The sequence below is a fragment of the Tyto alba genome, unplaced genomic scaffold, assembly GCF_018691265.1.
Source record: "Tyto alba isolate M040663 unplaced genomic scaffold, T.alba_DEE_v4.0 Super-Scaffold_22, whole genome shotgun sequence".
Taxonomy (NCBI): Eukaryota; Metazoa; Chordata; class Aves; order Strigiformes; family Tytonidae; genus Tyto; species Tyto alba.
Window position 1 is genome coordinate 23,025,185 of NW_024881296.1, and position 24,938 is coordinate 23,050,122.

Genomic DNA, 24,938 nt, shown 5'->3' on the forward strand with positions numbered 1-24,938 from the left:
TTTTACTCAAAAAAAAATTCAAGCATATTAGGAAACATAATGCATGAATCCAAGGAAAAAGGCTAATGTCCTTTTTAGCTTGCCTCAATACATTGTCTAAATGTTGTGACATTAGGAGATTTAGTAAATCATTTAATAGATCTTTTTCAGTATTTAAAGTGAATGCAGTGGTGCAGAAAGATTTATTTTAAAGTAGTGCTGTAAAGTGAAAATATCTAGTTATTGTGGAACAGCTTCAATCTGCAATTTAGGATGCTCCTCATGGCTTCACCCCAGTGTTTCATCACTGCCTCTCAAAAGACCCTGTGGGTGTTGGAGGAGCAGCTCAGTCCTCAAGCCTTTTTAGTCTTTTTTTCTTTCTGCAAATTCTACCAGTGAGACAACCTATAAAACTGCAAATAATTTGTGTAAGATATTGGACTAGAGGTCCCCAAAGCCCTCAGCATAATCAGCTGACATCAGTGACTTTTTGTCATTCACGTAAGCAGCTACTATAATTCAAAGGTGAAAGGTTTCTGTTTTAAAAGACTGCAATTATATAGCTCCTGGCAAAGCTGTTGGGAGTGAGGACCAATTTAAATGCAGTGAACAGGGTGGTGGGGGGGGGGAAGATAAATAGTGACAGTAGATCACAGCCTGCAACCCTTTGATTTTATATTTATATTTCTTTTCAGCTGAATCCCCATGACAACCATCCTTAACACATCCTGCAAAACTGTATTTCAACTCTACTTGGAAAACCAGCCAAGCTATCCTAAAGACCCACAAGACAGAGGTGTTTAGTCCTCTGTCCCTTCCCAGCCAACACTATCCAACACAGTCGCAACAAGCACAAGGAGCCAGGAGCCCGGGATTAAAAGTGATGATCTTCCCCCTCCACCCTCTTCCTACACAGGAGTATTGATTCTCTCCAGGGTTTCGGTATGAGAACTAACACTGCTAAAGGGGCAGGCAGCATCACACACTGTCCTCTTTAAACACTTGTCTTCAAGGCAGTTCCCTACAGAGAGCAGTAATTGAAAGAGGAGACCAAATACTAACAAAGAGCAATTGTCCAAGGAGTCTGGTGTTCCTGAATGCACCCAGAAAGCCTGACTGCTCAGATCCATTTTCTGGCATTTTCTGTGTTTCCATTGCAAAACCAACCCTTCTGTGTTTCTTCATAGTCCAAACAGCTTCCCCTTCCCAGATAGGGGGCAAGTCCATGCTGCAAACAAAAGTTTACCTGACTCATGTGATATCCATGTTTTGTAGAAAGAGCAGGCATACATGGGAAAAGGCTTCAGGGCAGTCTACTCAAGCCTGCTGAGACCACCGCGGCCCTAACTTCACCACTCCCAGTACCTCAGCCAGCTGGTTGAAAGCTAGTTTGGATTTGCTTTCAGTGAAGGAGAAGCTGGACTTGGGGTGTCTGATCTGATGTTTCCGACCCTTCTCAGCATTTTATTATTTTTTCTCTTTTGAGCGGTAGCTTTCACAACATATTTTGCGTTAAACTGAAGGAACTACTGTCTGCAAATATCACCACAAGTGTCCTATATCGCCTCCCCCAGTCTGCCTCATGTGAAAGACAGAACCAGAGTGGCTTGAAGGAAAAATAATCAGTGCAACAGAAACATCCAGAGCTTCAGAGGTGTCTGAAGACAGACTTCACCGAAAACACAATGTCAGCTGAGGTTTTCTACCCAAATCCAGGACAGCACACATTCTTGTACAAATTCCTCCCACTCCCTATTTTCTCCATCTCCATTAGAAAAAAAGGTTAGGTCCAGCACCCTGTTGCTATGCTACAGTTGCCAGTGTCTGGTTGACTGCGGTTTCCACACAGCCGCGAACAAAACACACTCATTTCTCACAAGAACGAAACTGGTCAGGCAGAGCTACAGGCAGCCAGCATGCCCCAGTTCCTTCGGCCTCAGCCCTACTCCTCCGCCACTGCCTTGGGCTTCTGCCTCTATGAGAGGGCCCATCATGGGAAGCCTCAGGCATGTGAGGAGCAGGACTTCTCTCTCAACACAGCTGTGGACTTAAGATTGGCATCTTGGATGTTCCGCTGGGACCTCAGATTAATTCCACTGAAGGCAGTGGAAGTGCAAGCAGAATTAAAGCCAGGCCAGATAGTAAAAAGAAATATCAAGCAAGCAAGTGAATATGTCACTGTTATTTCTGCTTCATCAATCTAGAGGTGAAAATATCTGTGAAAACACAACAGGTCTAATTCCTCTCAGATATAACTCTGAGTATGGCTCTGGTCTCATCAATTTAAGTAAGCAGATTTTAGCAAAGAACACCTCTCTTTCCCACACCCCATAGTTACTGCCATTCTGCAAACATTGCCTGAATCTGCAGTTATGCAGAGGCCACACTTGAAGTTGTCTAAATAAACCTCTGGTTTTTAACGTAAAATGCTGTGTGAAAGTCAGCAGAAGTTTCAAGCAAAGGTGTTATCAGCTAGCGTGTTTACAAGAACGGTGATAGGTGAGAAGTCAGGGATGACATAAACCAAGAGTATTTTGAAGACATATGAGCTCTTTAGAGCAGATGAAATAAATTGGAACGAGGCTGCTACCTGTTCCTCAGCCTTGTTCATTTTGAGGTAGTCAGTGACATGGACTAGAAGGATGAGTTCACCCAAATGATGAATGCTCTCTAGGAGCACTGGGATCAGCATGACAACAGCTTCTCTGGATCCCAAGAGTGGAATTTAGCCAGGCCACAATGACTAAAGGAAGTGGAGGACTTTGTACCTCTCTCCCACCACTCTTATCTTCCTGGAAGGCAAACTTTGCCTATTCTTGTCTCATTTTATTTCCTCCCAGCTTGATTACTCCTCAGAATTCCTTTCTGATACTTTCCATGTCTAAAAGGCCCGTCAGCCAGCCAGTTCACCTTTCTTAACACTGCTTGGCCAGAAGTTCAACTGCAAGCAGTGATTTAGAGCAGCTAATGCTAATAAAGGTTTTTAGGGTATTAATGCCAGTGACGAATATATTTGCCAGGCCATGTCTTTCAAGCAGAGATATTGCAAGCATTGGGAAAACAAAGCTGCTTTTTTTTTTTTTTTTTTCTACTTATCCTATTTCTTTTCTTTCGCTTTCTCTCATGCATGTATTTGACTTGGTCTTGAAAGGAAGCTAAATCAGACTACCACAACACCACAAAAAACAACAGCCCAAGACCAGCGGAGTTGTTTTCACTTTTCCCCCAAAAAATAATAGTTAATACCATTTTTAAATGCCAGTCTGCATTTTTATTCTATTAAAAAAAAAAAAAAATGAAGGCAAATATTAAATACTCTTTATATGAATAAAATTTTGCTTAGGGGTTTAGGATTATTTTTTTTTATGGTTTAAACTATTTTATTTGTACCTCGAAACAGTTAGCAATATTTTTAATGGGGATTATTGCAATAGAAATAAACAAGAGGAAACTCCATATTGCATTTAATTTCTAAAATTTTCTAAGAATTAATAAGGGTTTCTTTAATCTTTCATCCTTTCCCAGTCCTGGGACATGATGATTTCCAGAGCAGACTGTTTGCTGTTAGGAAACCTGATGCCCATCCACAATTCCACACTGAAGCTGTCGAGTTTCAACCTATGTTGCTGCTAGCATCCCCTAATCTTCTGCTCACCCCAATTCTGGGCTCAGTCAGTCCATCACTTGAACATGATAGGAGCTTTCTTAGAGGCAGCAGTGCAAGAGAGCAAAGTGAAGGGAATAATTACATCTGAATCTTCCTAGGACATGCAAGACACCCTCTCTGCCCAGACAAGTTGAGCTGTAGCAAACAGCCTAAAACCAGCTGTTCCCTAAGACTCACTGCTTCTTGGCACTCACCCATAACCTTTCATTAAAAGGGTTACTCTGGATTTCTCACTATGTCTTCCCCCCCACCCCCTTCACTTTTTCAATTTTTAATTCCTCGTTCTTCAGCTGATCACAGGAATTCAGGGCCTGCTGTTCTTTGTCTCTATTTCCCACTCACACTGTAAGTGGAGTAGGCTACTTGGACTGGATGAGAAACAGTATTTATACCAGTTGTCCTGAGGAAAGCTCATCCTCTGAACAGAAAGCTGGACCTTGAATTCAAAACACTGTGTTCTGCAGATCTGACTGTTAGCATTGACTCATTGGAGCAGGAAGTTAAAAATCAGCAGAACGTGAGAACCTTTAATTACAGGGCTCTGGATGAGACATCAGCAAGACCAGGAGTAAAAACACTACCAACTGACAGTGCTTATACCTGTAACTTGACCAGTGCAAACTGGGAAAAAATGAAAGAAAAAAAAAAAAAAAAAAGAAAAAAAGCTCAAACAAAAAAGCAAACAGATTAATCTCAGTATGGAAGGAGACAGAGAGAAAAGCAGGAGGGACACTTCTGAAAATTAAACTAATTAGAAGTAAAGAAGCATTCCTGTTTGGAGCCTTGATAGCAAGTTCTTCAAACTGCCCAACCCAGGAAAACCTTTCCCAGATTCAAATGACAGCAATGCCTAAGAGCAGCCCTTTAAAGGGCAGGACAGAGAGCAAGGTAACATTTTACAAGTACTTACTGAACTAGAAAACACATAGTTTACTGCATGTTTCACATTCACATAGACACTTCCCAGATTACAAGAAATGTCAGGACTGAGAAATAAACCCAGTCATTTGTAGGTCTCCAGGGTGCATTTAAATTTAAATTGTGACCCCAATTCCCCTTATCTCAGCCCCAGCAGATGCTGTTTGTCCGTCACCCAGAGCAGGATGGACACTGTACTCACCAGCTGACTGCTGTACCAATACAGCGATGACTCCTTCAGCACACACCAGAACTTTTTCCATTTGTTGCCAATGAAAGCTCCTTTTTCTTTCTTTTTGTAGAGCCATCCTTGGCAATCGGCTTGCCCCAGCTCTTTACACGATATTCTCCGTCGGCTCATTATGAAGAACCCTGTGCCATTAAAAATACAGTATTCTGCTTGTTTAAAAGTGCATTACCAGGAAAGATGTTGCTGCCAATTAAAGATATCAACTGTGCTTAACAATCTCAGCAAGTCATCCAAGCATATTTTAAAATATACATAGAAGTCACTCAGTTTTATAATGGCTGTGGCAGTAACACATATTCATTTGAAAGGCATTCTGATGTGCAGAAACAAAATAGTAAGGTATAGATAATGCAGGCACTAACTAATGCTAAGATAACCATATATGAGTTTTTGCAAATTAAAAATATATCCTTTGATCCTTTTCAGACAAGCATGCATATATTTCCCTTCATATAGCTGCATTGAAAAGAATACATCTATTTAAGTCAGCTAGAGAAAACTATTATGCCAAGTACGTGAAAACCGCTAGTGTGTGTGTGTATGTGCAGGCAGCTGATTCTACCTCACTGATTTCCAGCTTTGATTCAATTAACATACCACAAGGATTTAGTCCAAAGGAACAGCCCGTTGTCATTTTTCTCAGAATCAGTGGAAGAATCAGTGGAGTTAAAAAGCAGCCTTCCACCAGATGAGTAGCAGTGTAAAATCCTCACCCTCCCAAGAATAAGACATACTAAGAAAATAACAAAAGAGGAACCCAGAAAAGAAAAAACAGTCTCTCATTACCTTGACTTTTCTTTTTTGTCTTCTGACGCAAGGGAACCTGTAAGAAATGCAGGAAGGAAAGAAAAGAGGAAATTTCAGATTGTGTTGCAACATTTGTGTAGAAAGGGGAGGGGAAGCTAGAGAAGGACGTGGTGGTGATGCTGGTGGTATATGCAGGATGGAAACACATAACCCACTCACTGCTGAAGGGACGTTAGTAGCTGAAGCATAAAACGTGCTAATTAAAATTGATGTATATCTGGTTGAGCAAAAGCAAACGTAACTCTATTATACATGTGTGTATCTACTAGTGCTTCCTGTTTCACACCCACGAGCAGCTTCTACTTTGCTACATGTTTGCCTGAATTGTATTCTTTGTTCAGAAGTTCAAAAATAGAAGTTAGGACTCCAACATTTTAATGCTTCATTAGACTCCATGAGGGGGATTTGCAAATGTGAGGAGATTAAAAATACATGCCAGGTGTCTGATTGTCCTTTACTTCATTCTAAGAAATCCTGAAAAAGAAAAAAATGGGATTTTTCCCCTCCTCTTTTTATTTAATGCAGAGATATATTTCCCTCTATATAAGAGTTTTATAATATTTCTTAAAAAAAAAAAAAAAAAATCACACAAACCCAGAAGATTATCTAAACTATAAAACATAAATAAGCCAGAAGTTTGCCATGCCATATATGAGCGTTTTAGTCACTGAAAAAGTAACACAATTGAATTATATTTACTCATTTGCAGTCTATATATTTCATCCCACATAAACACATAGAAAATGAAACTGAAACAGAAGACCACAGACCGAAAAAGAGGTCATTAGAAATGTATAGTCTGACTTTTGGAGTAAATTCTCCCCAGACAGGATGGATGGTCATGTGATTGTGGACAAGGCACTTGACTTCTCTTTGCCTCAACCTTTACATCTCAGGCATGGGAACAAAAGTATTCACCTTTTTCTATTTTTAGGAAGGTTTTGAAGCCTCCAGCTGACAAATGCTGGATAAGGTCATGTATTGTTTAATACGCTAGCCACAACGTTGCTATGCAAAGCTGGTAGCTACCTGATCTGCTGCAGAGCTACGCTATGAACATCCCTAATGCAGACCCTCTGCCCAGCCAACCAGCTTTTCAGGAAAACAAAACCCCATTTCATAGTATTCTTGAAGGATTTGATGGCTCTTCTCACATGTGAATTAAAGGTGAATAAAGCTACACTATCTGGAAACAGTAATGGAAGAGACAACTACTGTCAGTGTTTACGAAAGCTAGAACTTTCTCTAACCAGTGATCTTTGCAGCATGTATCAGAGAGTGCAGAACCACATATCGCAGTCGTGTGCTCATCTGGTGTCTATTTGAGATGACCTGAACAACACATTTAGGGGAGGCTTTGCCAGGAATGAATAATCCCAGACTTCTTAATCATCATGTACTCTTTTTCCCTTTTTTCTCTCTCTCTTTTTTTTTTTTTTTTTTTTTAATTCTACCACTGCCTGCCTCTCTCAGCCTACTCTCCATGACAACAGACAAAGAAAAGCATTGAGAAAACACATTGGCTCTATTGGAGGCTCTGCTATTCCCCCATCCTATACGGGCCACCCTTCATGTCTTCATTCAGAAGAAAGTAATGCCCTATTTAGGATACATGGAAATAATATATAGCCTCAGTAAATCAATGGGTCACACTAATTACTTTCCTTTAGAGCTACCCAAAGTGATATTAAGAAAAACAAATATGAGTCAGCTCTCCTTGCACAAAACTATGTATTGGGGCAATGTCACATCTCTGCCATGATGCTACAGTGGGGTCATTTCATCTTTAACCAACAAAGTTGTACAACAACAAGAGCAATACTGAGACAGGATGTGGCTCTCTAAACAACCGAGGAAGAAGTAGATCTTTCCACTGACCTTATTGATGATCTAAAGCAAAACAACATGGTCTATGGCTCATCCGTCAAGAAAGGGTTAATATCCATATTATGTAAATCATCTGTAAGTGCCCGCTTTGCATACAGACTGATGAAAAAAATGATTACCTAGTAAAAGCTCAGGATAGCAAAAAGAATTTACAAATGTTCATTTATTATTCAGCAGTAATGATAATATCTTGCTGCAAGTTAACTAGGGTGATGAATGCCCATCTCTTCATATTTTGTGGGAGGAGCTGAGAAATTAATAGGGCAGTTTCTCCGGTCAGTATTGCATTTAGTTTACCTGGATAAAATCAGTGATAAATCTGTAATACAACCATTGCTGAGTGAGATTTTGTGAATTAAGATACATCTCTGGTTTTCCCAGTATTCTTGAAAGCTGAATTAAATTTTTAACAAATTCATCTTAAACCAGGAATTCAGCAAATTTAAGTGTTTTTTAGTGCTGTTCAGAAGCCCAGTATCATCTTATTAAAAATATCTGTTTTGTTCTGCACATGAGAAACCTCTAATCCCAGACTGCAGCAAAGAAATCAGTGTTATTCACTAAATTGCCTCACCAAATTTTGTTGATTTATAAACAAACAAAAGCAACCTCTTTCTCCAAAACACCAGTATTTGGATTCAGATATTTTATTAAATAAACAAACTGTTGCCAGTAAAACTGTTTTCATCTTAAACCAATAGAAAACCTATATTTAAATGAATCTACCACAAAACCCATAAAATGCCTCACCAGCAGGATTTGGATACAGTTTTCCACAAGAATGTAACTTGCTAGCAAGTCTCCAGTGGCAAACCTTCCCTCAAGAAGTAAATTTAAGTTTTCTCCTCCGAAAACTGGCTTATGAGAGTCAACAATATTTCATTTCAGTGAACTTGAGTGAACATTGATTAAGAGATACTTTTAAATTTCACTCCTAACAGACATTAACACCAGTGTAGAACAAGGAGAAAACCGTGGAAGGCAGAGTTATTACCAGTAAAACCAGTGGTAACGACCAGGGGTGTAACAGCAGTTTCAGATGTGAATGTACTGTAACTACCAGATATAGTCACTGGAACAATCTGAAACTGAACTAAATGTCATGATTTTACTATGCTTCTGACAGTGGTGGATGTTTCTCTATAAAGCTCATTTTCCTGATGACAAATAATTTATTTTATTATCACAGGTTCAAAAACTACCCCAAAAAATCAGATCTATTTCTAGCTCTTGTTGTTACCAGGGAAAATTTGAGAGCAATAATCCTCAGAAAGCTCTGAAATAAATGCAAAAGATTACGGTTATTTGCAACTTTGTGAGGGTCATCGTTTCTGTGTAAGGCTGGCAATATAGAGAGTAGGTTTTAATCTTTTTTGGTAGGTTTTCGTTTACTCATCAGTTTAGTGAGACCTGAGTGCTGAACAGTTACTCTGCAGGACAATTCAGGCTTCAGGTTTGCTATCCATTACTCCTCCCTCCACTTGGCCAATACACCCATGAGCCAGTTGCAAAGGGAGCTGTACAGCTGAACATTGTTCACAGCAACTTCTGGGTCAGGCAGGCTTCACCAATGAGCAAAAACATACAAGACAAGTGATAACTTCAGTGAGAGACTTCTGTCAGTTTAGAGATCTTATTTTTCTACAGAATTACAGTATGGTTGAGCTTGGAAGGGACTTTTGGAGGTCATCTATTCCAACCCCTCCCACTCAAGCAGGGACACCTACAGCAAATTGTCCAGAACCACATCCAGATAGCTTTTGACTATCTCCAAGAATAGAGACTCCATAGTCTCTCTGGACAACCTGTGCCAGTGCTCAGTCACCCTCACAGTAAAAAAGTGTTTCCTGATGTTCAGAGGGAACCTCCTGTGTTTTAGTTTGTGCCCACTGCCTCTGGTTCTGCTACTGGGCACCACTGAGAAGAGCACAGCTCCCTCCTCTTTGCACTCCCCCTTCAGGTATTTACATACATTAATAAGATCCCCCTTGAGCCTGTTCTCCAGGTTAAACAGTCTCAGCTCACTCAGCCTTTCCTCGTATATTAGATGCTGCAGTCCCTTAATCATCCTTGTGGCCTTTCACTAGACTCTCTCCAGAATGTCCATGTCTCTCTTGTACTGGGGAGCCCAAAACTGGACACAGTGCTCCAGGTGTTGTCTCACCAGCACTGAATAAAGGGGAAGGATCACCTCCCTTGACCTGCTGAAAATAGTTTGTCTAACGCAGCCAAGGATACCATTTGCCTTCTCAGCATCAAGGGCGTGTTGCTGGCTCATGTTCAACTTGACGTCCTCCAAGACTCCCAGGTCCTTTTCTTGACCCTCCTTAAACAGAGGGAGGTGCATCAAAGGCTCCAGGCACCCTGGCCCAGGGTCAGCTGATCACAACCATTAAGTTACTAGAGCTTCCTTGGGCCCACACCCTCGTGGCTTTCCTTACCTTGTTTTTGCCTGCCAGAAAGGATTTGCAAATACATAGCATGGGGGCTACATGTTCCCAGCCTCTCTTCCAAATTGGTGGCCTTGAGCAATTGTGTCTGAAAACTAAATTTGGGTGGGCAGTATCCCTCTGGGGAGCTGCCAGGAACAGTCAAGGATCACTCCAGAGGATGCTTCTGCCCAGATACTGAAGGGCTTGCAGCCTGAAAACTCCCCAGGAAAAAAAAAAAAAAAAAAAAAGGGGGATGAAATAGATGTATGAGCCTCTTCTGGGGAAAGGAAAAAAAGTGTTCTACAAGCAAATGCAGGGGAATTGGGCTAATACTGAAGACCAGACTTCATGTCTCATCAGTTCAACTCCCGATGCATGCATCTGAGAAGGCACCAAAGGCAACTATGATCAACAGTTCATCTACAGAGCTGTAATCTCCTTAAGCTTCTTAAGGGTCAGACAGATGTGTGGCTAAGAAAATCCTTTGTTAAGCTCATGTATCCTAAGTTACTGCTTTTTCATCTATTGAGGGATAGGACTTGGAAGTGAGGGTACCCCTGACATCAGGCCCATACAATAGACTTCATTTCATCCTTAGAGCAAAACTGGGGCAGCCTCTGGCAGTCTCACCACTTGGACTGGTCTATAAACAAAATTTTGTTTGGATATTGATGTTGTCCACAGTCTTCGATGATTATGACACTACTCCAACACATAACCTCTGCAGCTGATCAGTAATTATGTTATAATTTCAATTGTACTTACGAGAGCATTGCCATCAGTTTCCATTAATGGTTTCAAAGCTTAGTGGGAAAGCTGTAAAATAAGAAAGTTTTGTTTACTTAAGTTCTGTGTTATATTTTCATATAACATAAGTCTTGGCAGTAGAGTAAAAATGGGTGTTAATATGCTTTGACCTGCCAACTTTACCCTCCAACTTTACCCCACTCCATCCACCCTCTCAAAAAAAAAAAAAAAAAAGACCTTTTCCAAAGATAATGCTATGTTTTGTGAACTGATTTTACTGATTTAAAGTCAACCAGTGATAAAGAACACTAACTCAAAGCTATCCAAGCTTTTATATGAAATAAACAGAATAAAGCACATGGATGTGGTTGGGTGGTTGCTTTTTGTTTGGTTGGATTTGGTTTTGCGGTTGTTTTTTTTTGTTTGTTTTTTTTTGTTTGTTTGGGTTTTTTTTTTTTTTTTAGGAAAAGTGTAGAGAACAAATAAGTAAAACTGAAGGTTGTTTGGGTTTTTTTGTCCATTTTGGTTTTTGTTTTGAAAAAAATAAATAAGATTTTGATTTCTGCTTTCACTGAGTAATTCCCAGTGTTTTCTGGGAATTCTAACTAGGTAATCTTCTGGATTTCTTGAATGGGATGACATTTCATACTGGAATACCCATTCTGTAATTAATTGCAATTTGCCATTCTGGAGAGTAAAATCTGTGCAGCCCAACAATAGACACTAGGTTTTATTTTCCATAGATACATAAAGTTAGTAGTTATCTATTTAGGTGACAGTCTGGGTGATTTAATTTTGTATACACAACCAATAGTCAACTCTCTACATTATTTTCCTTCGGCTGGTAGAATGGACAGATGATGAAATAATCAGTGCAGTGTACAAGATGAAGGAAAACATATCAACTTTTTAGTGCTAGCAAAGTTCCTACATAGCTCACATATCTGTGTATGAAAGAAACATTGAGTGAAATGGGAGAGGATACAAGACTACGTTGAAGTGAGCAATAAAGGATTTCCAGAAATAGAGCCGCACTTCAGAAGAATTTCTGACAACAAATTTTTCCTGTTACTAGAAACAGTAATTTAAGATATGTGCCATTCCTCATACATAATATTTGCTTTAGTTTGAAAATAAAATCTTAAAACAGAAAATAAAACCCCACCTACTGACTTCCAGCAATTTCAAACCAAAAATAGAAAAGCAAACAAATACATATTTTTCTGGCTCCCAACTGCTTCTGTTCAAAAATAGAAAGAAGTACTTTCTATAAGTGGCTGAAATTCAAGTAATATCATGATGAGGAGAGATGTTATGGCAAATAATTTCAAGGATGTTTATAAATCATAGCTAGCATAAACAAGCAGAGGAAACACCTTTAGTTATACAAGCAAATTAACATTGAGCCTCAAATACCGAGCCAGAAAACAAGGGAATAACAGACTAAATTATAGTAATTATTGTGACATGTGGCCTTTTTCCTGTCATTTCTTCATTTCATGCATGCTTTGGGTTTGGGGAGGTTGGGGTGTAATTATATGAACTGCACAGATTTGATTCAGCCACGATACCAGGATCAAGAGGAGAAGCGTTAGTTAACTGGCAAGGATATGTTTCCGCCTGTGTGCTTTGTGCCAAAGGAATTGAAATGGATTTCAGCAGAACCTTCTCAGTGACTTTAACTCAAACTTTTGTTTAGTTTCCAGAAACCGGATAAGCAATCTTCAAGCCAGCATCCAATTTTCAAAAGCAGTACTGACTTCTGTCTCACTCTAGTTAAGAGTATAATTTATTATTCACTGTGTAAAGAAAGGTATAAAAAAAAAAAAAAAAATTACACATTCACTGCAGAAATTACTCTCATACACATAACCTGAGTTTATTTCTCCTAAGTAAACCCAACATGAGTGAGATTAGTTACACTGTGAAATAGCATCAGGACTTTTATGTCAGCTCAGGTGTGCTCAACTGTTGCAAAACCAACATTTCAGAAGAGCATAACCTGTTTATCTCTGCACTACAGTAAAATAAGTGTTTCCTTTCGATTTTCTGCAGGTGCACTGTGGGAAAACCATCTATCCTTTCTAAACAGACAGGTGAACTAGAAGGAGCTGGATAAATACGGTCACTCAAGCAGGGCTAGTCTATTCCCATCCTTACTGGATGGTCCAGCATGAATCTGCAGGGGCTGCCTCTGGGAACCACGCGCCCCCACACCTCCCAGTGTTCCCCTACCCCCGGCTGCAGTTGGCATCCCGTGCTGAGCTGGGGCCCATGTGTGCCCCCGGTGCAATGGTAGGTGGTCACCCTGTGGCAGCCCAGGAGCGTGCCCAGGGCTGGTGGGTTTTGTTGGCAGAAGAGCTTCCCAGCCCACAAAAGCTATGCCTGAGCTTGGGAGCCTGGCAAGCCAGCGAGAGGTTGGTGGGAGTCAGCACTCGGGTTCATAACCACCAGGAGGGGACCCTGATTCCGAACTGGAACAACTGTGGCAGGAGAAGACTTGGCCCAGACCCCCTCATTTCACAGCACTCAGGGCGCTGTATTGCAGAGTGGAGACACCCGTATGTGTATCCTTGTCTTCACTTAGGTGGACATTGAATTTCAAGAGGGGTGTCACCCCTAAAGGTATACCCTAAGCACTACAGTGAGGATTTGGGATTCCAGCCCTCTTCCTAAGCCCCTCCATTTGCAATGAGGTAAGATCTAGGAACAGGAGGAGAGGGAAAACTTCCAGCCTACAGATTGAGACACCCACATGGAAAATGTGCAGTTGGATTTCAGTCTGCTGCCATGAATGTTCAATTCACTAAAATTGAAAAGTGGAACAAACCAAAGAGAGAAAATAAGGCACAGTGAAACCTTTTCCACTTCAAATGGCTTTATATAAAGGAGAAAACAAACTTGAATCTCTCACTTTCTGAAGGATAAAATGTAATGGATCTATTGGATCAAAGCAAAGGGGATGGTTATACATTATCAGTTTGTAAATGATACCTACATTTCTTTGTTTTTTCTTAGAAGTGCCCCAAACCAACTAATTTAATTTCAGTTTGAATTGAATACATGTCAAAAGCAGTTTCAGCTAAAAGATTTCTAATTCAAATTTTTGAGGCTTTTAAATTTTGATTCAACAACTTAACTATAAATATCCGATTGAATAGCTTTATTAGACCCATTTCACTCCTGATCTTTCAAGAAGAGTAATAAACAAGTAGGTACGTGAGTAATAGCTGATGCAACAAATGTGGAAACACAGCAAGTGACTTATCAGAAATATCTTGCAATCATTTCCATTTGACTACATCATCTCTTCTGAAATAAACAGAAATATCTCCGTTAAAGATCAAAGGTAATGTTATGGGTGGAAAAAAGGGAAAAAAAAAAAAAACACAAAACAACACTGAAGTTCTAATGATTCTAATTGCAGAAAACAACCTTAATTCATTAGTAATATTTCTCTTGTGGAAGTCAAAATCCACAAGGCCTGATGCTGTCTCTTACCAGTTACAAGCTACAGTGAGTACATCGATCTGCAACGATATTGGCATAATCCTGCCAGACATGCCTTCCAGGCATCCCTCAGATGACATCCAGAGTGGGCATATGCCTTCCTGATTCTGAGCAAAATATTTGAGATATGTAACATGACTAAAACTATTTGTGTTGCAGAACCACCAAAATATGCGTAGCTCAGTTCCTGTTCAGATGGCATTGACACAGACTACTCAAAAAAAAATTTCTGCTTTACCAAGCAACAAGTCAGGGCTGGAAGACAACCTGGAAAATTTTGCCTTCCTTCTGTTTACATTTCTCACACTGGTCACCATCTTTAACCTCTCTGCTTGCTTTCTGTTTATTTGGCTGCCTGCAACAATTTGCACTTCAGTGGGTCATGAATTGACAGGTGATATAAAACTAACAATAGTGCTACAAAAATTTCCCTTAAAAAAATCAATGATTATTTAATCATATATCTCACTTACCAAGCATTAAGAATAGCACTGCCCCAAATTATAGCAGTGCTTGAAACACTGTCCTGTGGCAAGGAGACAGCCTTACATAATAGTCCTAAATTATCACATTGCCTCTACCTGGGGTTCTTGCAACAATACAGGGGAAAAATAATCACAGTGACTGTAAGCTCATAATTATCCTTTGGGTTACTGGAGATCAATTTAATCTGACAGAACCTTGCCATTAACTACTAATTAATCAGATCTAGTCAGTTACTTAACTGGTTAATTAGCTATCTAAATTGGCTATCTTAATTGTACAAGGAGTTTCTTCATTTGCATATTTTCTCTCATTTACTATCTCACCAGGAAAGTTGGATATTAAGCTGGTGTTTTGCCATGATGCAATGACAAACAGATAATAAAGCACTTTTCACAAAAGTTGATGGGACGTCCCACCCTGGTTAAGTTGTGTCCCACCCACCTTGGTCCCCATGACTTTGTGTTTCCAACTGCAAATGAAACTACAGATTCACCATTAGCATCGGAAACAAGAAGCCAAGTATAATCATGTCATAATTGTCAGAGTAGACCTTCAGCTTTGGCCACAATGGATAAATTTAAGATAATTTCTTGTAATTTTTCTTTAAATTACCCTTTGAAAAGTCAAAAGAGTTCTTATCACAGGCCTATCAGCAAAAAACTGCATTTGTCACATTATAACACCATTGGTTATAACCTTATTTTCAAATGCATTTGAAATTATTCAATCCCCTCACCTGCAAGTAATTCAAAAAGAGAGCTTCTGACTCCATTTGGGAGAGGGCCAGGAAAAACTGGAACAAAGTTCACTGCTCCCATCTCAGAGGCAGAAAGGGTCTGGAGACATCTCCCTGCTTGGGTCACAGCCAGGTCCTGTCAGTCCAGCTGGGAAGCCCAAGAGCGGGAGGTTACAGGCGCTGACAGCTCTGAGCAAGAAGTTGCAGGAGCCCACGCTCACCGCCTTCGGGAGGAGAGGGGCTGGAAAGAAAGAAGTTGTTCAACAGAAGAGAGATGCTCCAGCTGCCTCTGTGGCCTCACAGAGAAAAACGAGAAATCAAAACGTCATGCTTAGTGAAGTGTGCCTGCCCCAAATGTGAATTTGCATGCAGGCCCCTTATAGTATTGAGTTGTTCTCCTACTCCTGTTATGTTTGCAGGCCAAAGAAGAGTCTGCAGAAACATTGAGTGCAATTACTACTGCCTCCTAGCTGTCTCTTTTGCCGTAGCAGGCAAAGATAAGTCGTCTGCAGAAATGTATGAAGAGTTAGTGCAGTTAAAGGGTAAAGAAACACTCTAGGTCTAAAGAAGCACTTCCCTGGTGTTCTGCTCTCTTTCAATGATGCGCAGTTCTTTGCTAGCCCAGAAGATGAAACGCAGAGGGGAGGCTGGAAAAAATACCCAAAGCCTATAGCCACTCCTGAGACAATATTCTAAGGGGTTTCTCTCGAAGCAAGTCTCCTGCAAAAAGACACAGATGAGGGGAGAGGGAGCATCATTCCCTCCTATTTTTTCAGATCAGCCGTTCAGCAAACACAGTTTTGAGGGAACACTGCAAGGTCCAGCAGGTAAAGAGAGAACAATGGGGATGTGTCCCCCAGCACAAAGGCACAGAACTGCTGCACTAATCACAAATGTAGATCATTGCAGTGACAGGAATGTGAGACTTCCTCACTGGAAGGCAGTTCTGACAAACATTTGCTTTCAAAGCATTGCAGAAGGTTTTATGCATCCATCAAAATGTAAAAATTGAAAAAAAATTAATCACGTCAGTAAGCCACTGCAAAACATTTTGTGAATTTGGAAGGTGAGGTTCAGAGGAAAAAAAGAAGATAAAAGGTTTTGTCATCAAAATGAACCAGATTTCCTAATTAGGAAAATAAGACTAACAAAAAAAAATTCTGCTAGATAGAGCTGACATGGGGAGGCTGCCTGGTACACCCCAGCTTCCAGCTCTGACATGCACCAATTCAAGAATAGACTTCAAGGCCCTTTGCCCAGCACAACACAGTGACATTTTGCATCTGGAGATCTTTTGTCTTCCACTGGCCATCGGGATGAAAACCACCTCACAGGCAGGAGTTCCCCGTGGCAGGGAATGGCCTCCCCGCAGTGCTGTCAGGCTGCCCGGGGGGCTGTCCCCACCCACACATTGCCAGAGGGATCTTGTGAGCAGCGATAATTTTAAGTCAGTGAAGCCAAGGCTAGAGCAGAATTTGACCAGTCTGTCTACAGCTGCTCTCCAGAGCACTGTGGATGAAGTTTTCCCCTATGTCCAAAAAAAGTTACCTGAGCAATATATCCCAAGATGCCACCCTGATGAGAGATGTAAGAAGGAAATTCAGTCTCGTTAAAACTTCAATCAAACACATCAGGATAACAAGAGCATACTGTTGGATCCTGCATTTCAGAACAAAGGGCCACAAAAAATTGCTACTGTTTGCACTCTCTGAAGCTTAGATGTGAATCCTCTTCTCCTTTCTTCCACTCAGGCAATGTTTATTATATCGACAGCACTATTACGAATGGCCAGTGTTCACGCTTCAGAGAAATGTCAAGAGAACAGGTTTTAAAAAGTAAAGCAGAATTGTTATGCTGATGCTTACAAGGATGAAGTAAGGAAGAAATAGCTGAGGGACTTACTGCTTCTTCCATCAAAGACCTCTACTCCCACATTCATAAAGTCCACAAGAAACAGAAGTCTTGAAAGTCCTGTTTGATTCTTCATTAAAGATTAGGAACATTGAAGTTCTGATGAAGTCTTCATATTTTCTAAAGATCTCCTTCCACCCTTCACAGTATACCAAGTACATGCACTATACTTAAACATCACTTCTGTAATAGAGCAATCTCAGAGGGGTGAGGTATAGCAGTGTCAAACTGCCCAGGCAGGTTGCACCAGAGGAGGGTGGAACTGCTCCTGCACTACAGCGTACTCTGGTCAGCCACAGAGAGCTGCATGTGGTGGTCTCCTCCCCACAGGTGAAAGTCATTTCCCCAGGAACAAGAGAACAGAGAAAACTGGACTGCTCACATCAGAGCTGTTCCAGAGAAATTTAACCAGCATCCATTCCTCAATTCAACATCCAGGTCCACATGTGAGTATATGACATGGAGTTTCTCCAGGGTCCAGGACAGGCAGGCCAACAAGCTGGGAAGGCAGCTGGGAGACCAGTGATGTTCTCAGTACATCTGAATGAGACTAGATATGGAGTACTGAGAGGCAAAAAATCACCTCTAGGATAAATGCTCAAAGATATGATGAGAAGGTGCTCTTAGCAACACTTTGTCCTGGGAATCCAGTTTAATCATTGGTGGCTTCCCTGCTTCTAGACTATTCTAGCAGTAGATCTGGTTTTCTTTTAATCACATTAATTCTCATTATCTGTTCAAATTGCTACCAGCCATCTTTACTTTGACTTATGCTTGCAATGAGCAAGAGAAGAAAGCCTGCTTCACCACACAAAATGTGTAGTAAGAAATACCTGCTAGAAAGTAGCCTCCTACCAGTGTGAAAATGGTATCTTGTTCAAGATGGGTAGCATAACAAGCTGGCTGGCCCTGAGAGCTGAAATAAAACTGAGAAAAAAAAAAACTATTACTGGTCAAAAAAGATTGCTGCAATATTTTTATGCAGTCATCAGTGCCTCTAGGCATTCAGGATTTACTATGATTCTTGCTTCTTAAACACTATAGCCTTTGCCAGAACATCTGCACACAGAAATAAATCATTAAAGATGACTATTTGCTACTCCTGCAAATAGAGCTCTGACTACACCAGGCACTTGCTTCTTGAATCTTACAGAAATGAACACTTTTCCTTACTCCTTTTCTGTGGGGCTGTCCTCACAGTAGTAAAATCTGAAAGGAAAGCAGTGAGCATTTTTCTAAAGGAGAAGGTAATATGGTGAAACTATTTACATAAAAATGAAGACTGAACTTGTTCTTTCACAGGAATGATTTCCAGGTTTTCTCAGAAAATCTGGATTTTTTTGATGTCATAAACTGTATTTCACCGAACTTTTTCCCATAATATCCCACCATATTACGACTCTCACAACGCTTTATACAAAGTTAAGTCTGTCTGTCTCTCTCATTTTTCTTCTAAGGAGAGATTCTCTCTCTTCTCTGTTTTTCTTCAAAACCAGTCCACATCTATTTATGGTTTTTTATATTTAGATGAGTGTATTCCAGCATAGAGTATTTCAATTTTTTAACTTAATTCTTATGCAAATATATTGAAAGTTTTACATAGGAAAAACAAATAAACAAAATAAGTTTTAAACTTCCCAGTGATAAAAAGTATTAATAAAAATGAAATAAGTTTACTGGCAATGTATATCTCACAGCAATTGCAGCCTCAATAGTTACTCTTACTTTTATGATCATCTTTAAATAAATTATTCTAAATTGCTACTTCAGTTTTCCCTCTCATGCCATGTGCCATTTTGGCAACTAAAAAATTCGGCAACAAAATTCGCATGGTAGTACAAATAATTAACAATAAGTAAATGCTTGGAGAAAAACAACCCCATGTTTAGTATGTCCCATTGCAGTAGAGCTATAATTTATATCAGTTAAAGAGTCTGAGGCTAACATAAGGATTTGAAACACCCATAATCTAAATTATCTCTGTTTAAATCAACTCACTTCATGACACAACTTCCAACACATGCTTTTGTCTGACACAGTAAGGAATGGTGTACTTGTCTTTCTAGCTGATCTCCCAGGCTTTACTCAAGTGCATGCCACAATGCATCCTGTTTCTGTTGGCAGCTAGACAGCTTCTCATGCCTTCTGACCAGATATTATAAATTAGCACATCTGTTTAGCAAGCATTGTTAAGCACAATAAGGTTGTAATACTCATGCCTTGGTGAAGCCATGGAAGTTTGGAAAGATTGAAAGATCACTGGAAAATTTGGCTACAACTCCTCTTGGCACATCACTGGCAGAACACAACTGAATTACTACCTCATAATGGATAATGGTGATTTTTAGATATGTGGGCATGGCCAGAAACACCTCAGTGAGCACACTGAGTCCTGAGGGGAACATCTGAATGCAGAAGTCCTACTCAGGATGAGTAAGCACTTCATCTTTCTGGGCAAGAGCTGTTATTGTCCATTCTACCCTCATATTTTGAGTGATGAAGAACAATCTTGAAGAATGTCTAAACGTGAACAAGATAATCATTGCACTTATACTACTTTAACATGCCAATATGACAATCTTAAATCCCATCAACTAATGTGAGTTTTATTATGCTGAAATGTTAACACCATAACCATGAACACAGATTTCTCATCTTCAAGCTATCATTCTACTTTGTACTTCTCTTCCAAAAAAATCTCAGAAAAAATGTTTTCATTTAAAAAAAAAAAATGTTCTCCCAACAGATTTTAAAACAGAAAATATAAAAACTTTGTTAAAAAATATACAGCTTTGAAGGAAAAGTCTTGTTTTCTTACCATTAAAAAAAAAGGCAATTGTTTTAATCTAAAAACACAAATTAGATAAACAGTCCAACAACTAAATTACTATTTAGACAAAATTAAATTTTTTTTAATTATTTTTCCACAAAATTGATTCCTTTTTTTTAATCTTTCCTTTTGCTGAAACTTATAGCCCAACATAGGATGACAGAAATATTAAGTGGAATCAAGCCATAATATCGTGTCTAAAATTCATTATGCCCTGATTTTAATAGCTTTATTTTTCAAGTTCTATTACAGTCCTTACATTTCAATTTAATAATTTACATACATTTGAGAAATAATATAAAACACACCCAAATTTATGAGAAGTTTGGCACAAGAAACCCAATTCTCATGAAGTAGACAGATTTTTGACCATCAGTCTGTGATTTGTTGAGATCAATAAAGAAAAAAATAATCCAAACTACTCCAAACAAGAAAATCAAACTACTTCAGAGGATTCACTCTCAAAATGTTTTGTTGGGGTTTTTTTTAAATGTCTGCCATTCCAGAGTTTAAGCCGCAGTTCTTAGCAGAAGAAAGTGAACTGACCACAAAGATTAGGATAAAAGAATGATGAAATATTGAATTCAAGATAGCCAAGGCTGAAACTCCACAGGGCTTTGTCAGTCAGGTCAGAAGTTTGAACAGCTGTTCAAACTGGACATCAGTCAAGTTTTCAGCACATTTCATAACGTGTTGCATGTACAACCAATATGTTCCTATTGTGTCACTTCATTAAAAGTGAAAAAAGGGGAAGCATCAGTGGAGAAAAAATACAAACTTTAACTGAGCACACAATGTCCTTGCACATCCAGAAGCAGCAATACAGGACCCAAATATGATATCATACGATAAAGTATAAAGCAATATTATGGTCCAAAAGTAGGAGGCAAATAGTTAAGCATGCTGAGTAGCTGTCTCTAAAGGTGTCCAAAAGTTTCCATCAGGAGTCAAACAGCCTAGAACGCAACCACCACCTGCAAGTATATCTCATCAGAAGTCATCAAAGCGGAGGAACTAGAGAAAGCCCTACAGACTTGGCAATTAACCAGTACAAGACCAAGATGTCTATTCTGTGGTTGCAGGAACCCAATACCAGGGTTAAGGTGCTGTGATTCACTGTGTTTCTAGGATTGTATCTCCACAGTGCATCTTTACTGGAAACACAGTTTATGCTGGGCACAGGGAACACATCCAGGAAACAGAAAACTGCTGGAGGATCTTGCTTACCCCTCCAATGACATGTACTACATGGCACTTTAGAGTACAGCTTTAATCTTTATCTCAGCAGAAGGAAAAAGTACTTTAAGTGCATTGGTAGTGCACTTGGGTGCAACCCACAAGACAAAAATCACACCTGAAAAGAATCTCTCCAGTGCACTAAATTGCTAGTAAATATTAATAACAACAACAATAAAAATAATTTCTATTTCCCCATTCCACCCCCCTTCCATCCCCTCCCCATTCCCTATTTTTCTCTTAACTGAAGGGAAGTACAACAACAAACTTGGGAAGTATTGCTTCGTACTTAGTACAAACATCTTCACAATGTTGCTTTCTGAGAAAATTTGACTATTTGACATCATCTCCATTCTCCTTGCACTTTGTGAGATCCACACAAATCATTTAAAGACTGTCTTAGGGAGCTACAGAAAACTCAGACACATGAGCAGCTTATGATGTGTCAGCTGAGACATATTGATTATGAAACATATTTAAGTTAAACTGAATAACCTAGCAGTTGCATTTGTTTTGGATTAAGGGAAAATAAGCACAATTAATATGACCCAGCTGGTACAGTATTTTCATGGTTCTTGTACCCAGAAGCTGTTCCTGGAAGACCCCTTAAAGACCTGGATGCACCAAAGAATAAGAGCATGAATTCTCCTGAGACTCTGCAAGAAGGAACAAAGATAACGAAGCAGCTACACAATGTAACAAAGCAGGGAACTATGTAAAATGATTTACAGCACTACCACACTAAATATTGTTGAATAAACATTTCTAAAGTATTAACAATAGGGATTGTAGTATATTTATTCCCATTATAATGGACCATGTGTCAGGTACTGTAGGAACATGGAAGAAAAGAAAAGGTAACTGCTCCTGACAGGTTCCAGTTTAAGACAGGATACAACCAGAGGATGTAGATGGGAATCAGATGGCGTCCAAGATAACAGAGAGACAACATTCATCAGGATCGTATTTCGGGTTTCAGCATGCCTGAGGACAGACATCGTCAAGGTTTGTGTTAGTGCTGTAGTAAGTGGCTTTGAAAAATAATGAGATATAATGTTTTCAAATGTTTGTAAAACTAAGAGGGATCCCAGGGAGGGAGGGATCCGAGGGAGTTCAAAATGAGAGTTAAAGCTCGGTGTGTTTGATGCTGCCCAGAAGCATAAATAAATCATCTGGAAGATTCAACAAAGAAACAGAGTGAGAAAATTGTCCTTGCAGTGAGTTTCTGAATTGATATGAGGTGGTGAAATTACTTTTGTCAAGGCCAGAAAAAAGGAGACTTCATTACATTTGACATGAGACAATGACAGCTTAGATGACAGTTCATTTCTGAGTATGGAGAGCCAAGACATTTGCAAGTGTTGCAAAATTTAAACATAGCTTGGAAATGAGGACACAGAGAATTGGAGAAGGCACTTAGATCATTAATGTTATTGTCAGTAGTGAGCAAAGATGATGTAGGAAAGAGAAGTTGATCATGCTGGATCCAACTAAAGACTGAATCATGACATATCAGAGAGACAGACCAAACTCTACATTTGGTCAAAAAAAAAAAAAAAAAAAAAAAGACAACTCTGTGTTATAGGACTAGGTCTATCCTTCATAAAAGGAGAAGCCATGCTGATGTTCGCGAATAAAATTACTTGGGTATAAGGCGCAGAGGAAAAATGGATCAGAGGTTAGGATCTTTTAGCAGACCATAGACAATATTTTGGGGTATACCAGGATATTCTGAAAGGCAATTTGTAAATTGTCTCAGAAAAAAAGCTGGATAACTGTTTGCAGACAGAATCAGATGGTAAGGTTTTAAGAAGAGATTTTGAGATAAAATCAAAGGTAAGTGCCAGGATAAAATGATGGCAGAAAAAAAAGGGGTTTGTTGGTTTATTGTATTTAATAGAAGAAATAAAAACATACTAGCTGAGAAAAGGGAGAACAACAAGACGAGTTCTGGAGAAAAGCAAGGTAAGGAAGTCAAAGGCAGATGAGCTCTACCCAGATAAGTAAGCCATATCTGCAGAAGAAGCAGTTAAAGAAGTAGTAGGTGAGGTAATGCCATGTCATTATGTTGATTCTCCTTCTCCCGGCCTCCTTGGAAGCAATTGGCAAGACCTGTTTGGCTACGAAAGAGACAAGTACATAGGGACAACTGAAAACTTATGCACAGAGAAAGTGTGACTCATCTAAGCCAGAGGCAGGAGATAGAGCTAAAGGAGGACACACACACTTGTCGTGGCAGAATTCAGTCTATTCACAGGACTTATGCCAGAGATGCCCTATAGCAAAAGCAAAAGAAGCAGACGCTGTAGGGCAGCCAGCCTGTAACTTGATGATAGGAAAGAGAAGTGTCCAATTAGAGAGTAGAGGAGGCAGAAGGGCAATATATTTAGAAATGTATGTCACTAAACACAATGCACACACATAGGTATTTTGATGAACTACGCCTTTAACTGCACGTATTGCTTTTCAGAAAAATCCTTAAGAGACAGAAATGCGTCTCTGCTTCAGCTGAGAGGGAAATTGAGATGCAGAAATGGGTAATAGGTATAGTTTCACATGCAACATTACCTCAGTGCTGATCTCCCTGTTTAGTGATTGTATAACCACACTCAGCATGATTTCATTAGCAATAAGCAATGCATCGAGCAGGACCCACTTCTCCAGGGCCATAAACACTGGCCCATTAAACAAGCTACATTGGCCCTTAAATAGTACTAGGTGCATTAGTAAGTGGTTGAGTGATCCCTTGAAGACAGTTCCATGCACAAAATAGTGAAACTATTCAACATGTCATTTAGCAACACAGCCCTCTCTCTGGGTTACTGCTTCTACACCAGCTGAGAATCAGCTAGGACCTCCACATGACAAGCTGATTAGCAGCAGGCTGCACATCTGTACCATTTAATCAAGCAAGTACACAGTACTGTTGTCTGTATGGTGTCCTACTGCTACGTCTTTATCCAAACCAGTCTTCATCCTATTCACCCACAACTAAGTTGCTATTAGTTTAGCTAGATCATGTGAGAGTGTGGAAGGGGTGGATTTGGGGGGGAAAGGGGAAACATTTTGAATTAACAAGGACGAAACAGAGAGCATCTTAACAACTGTGGGAGCTTTTCAGCCCACGTTGGCTCGATGCCTCCACCAGCCACCTTGCAGAGACTGCACAGACACTGCTGAAGAGCATGCCATGCTGAGCATGCAGGACCTGGCTGGGCACCCACTCAGGGAAACACACTCCAAAAAAGTGAGACAAATACTGCTTTCTGGCCACCAGACAGCCCCGCGAGAAACCAGGTCTCCCAGTATGCATGGGGACAAGTAGCCAGCAGCTTGCACAAAGAGTTGATGTGAACATTAGCAGCCTGGCATTATTGGCTCTTACCATTTATCGAGTGAAACAGAACTTTCCATCACTGTGTTCCTTCCTGACTCTGGTACAGATGTTGTTGCAAAGCACACTTTTGCAGACTGTATGCATTTTAATGTGCCCTTTCACTTTTCCCACCTACGAAACCAGTATGACTTTCCGTTGGAAAGCA

At 39.9% G+C, this 24,938-nt stretch overlaps 1 protein-coding gene across 3 annotated transcripts in view; it reads right to left on the bottom strand.

Moving 5' to 3' along the window:
* IPCEF1 (interaction protein for cytohesin exchange factors 1) overlaps positions 1-24,938 on the bottom strand; it is a 59,521-nt gene that overhangs the window by 33,133 nt on the left and 1,450 nt on the right. Inside the window, exons 1-4 of one of the 3 annotated variants that reach the window (XM_033011576.2) lie at positions 15,420-15,655; positions 10,706-10,756; positions 5,601-5,637; positions 4,767-4,936 (exon numbers count right to left, since the gene is read on the bottom strand). In XM_033011576.2, the coding sequence (XP_032867467.1) occupies positions 4,767-4,936; positions 5,601-5,637; positions 10,706-10,729 (231 nt within the window). In that variant the 5' untranslated portion in view covers positions 10,730-10,756; positions 15,420-15,655. Of the gene's footprint in view, positions 1-4,766; positions 4,937-5,411; positions 5,488-5,600; positions 5,638-10,705; positions 10,757-15,419; positions 15,656-24,938 lie in introns of those variants that run through there. The other 2 variants (XM_042795820.1, XM_042795821.1) reach the window with 2 other exon arrangements.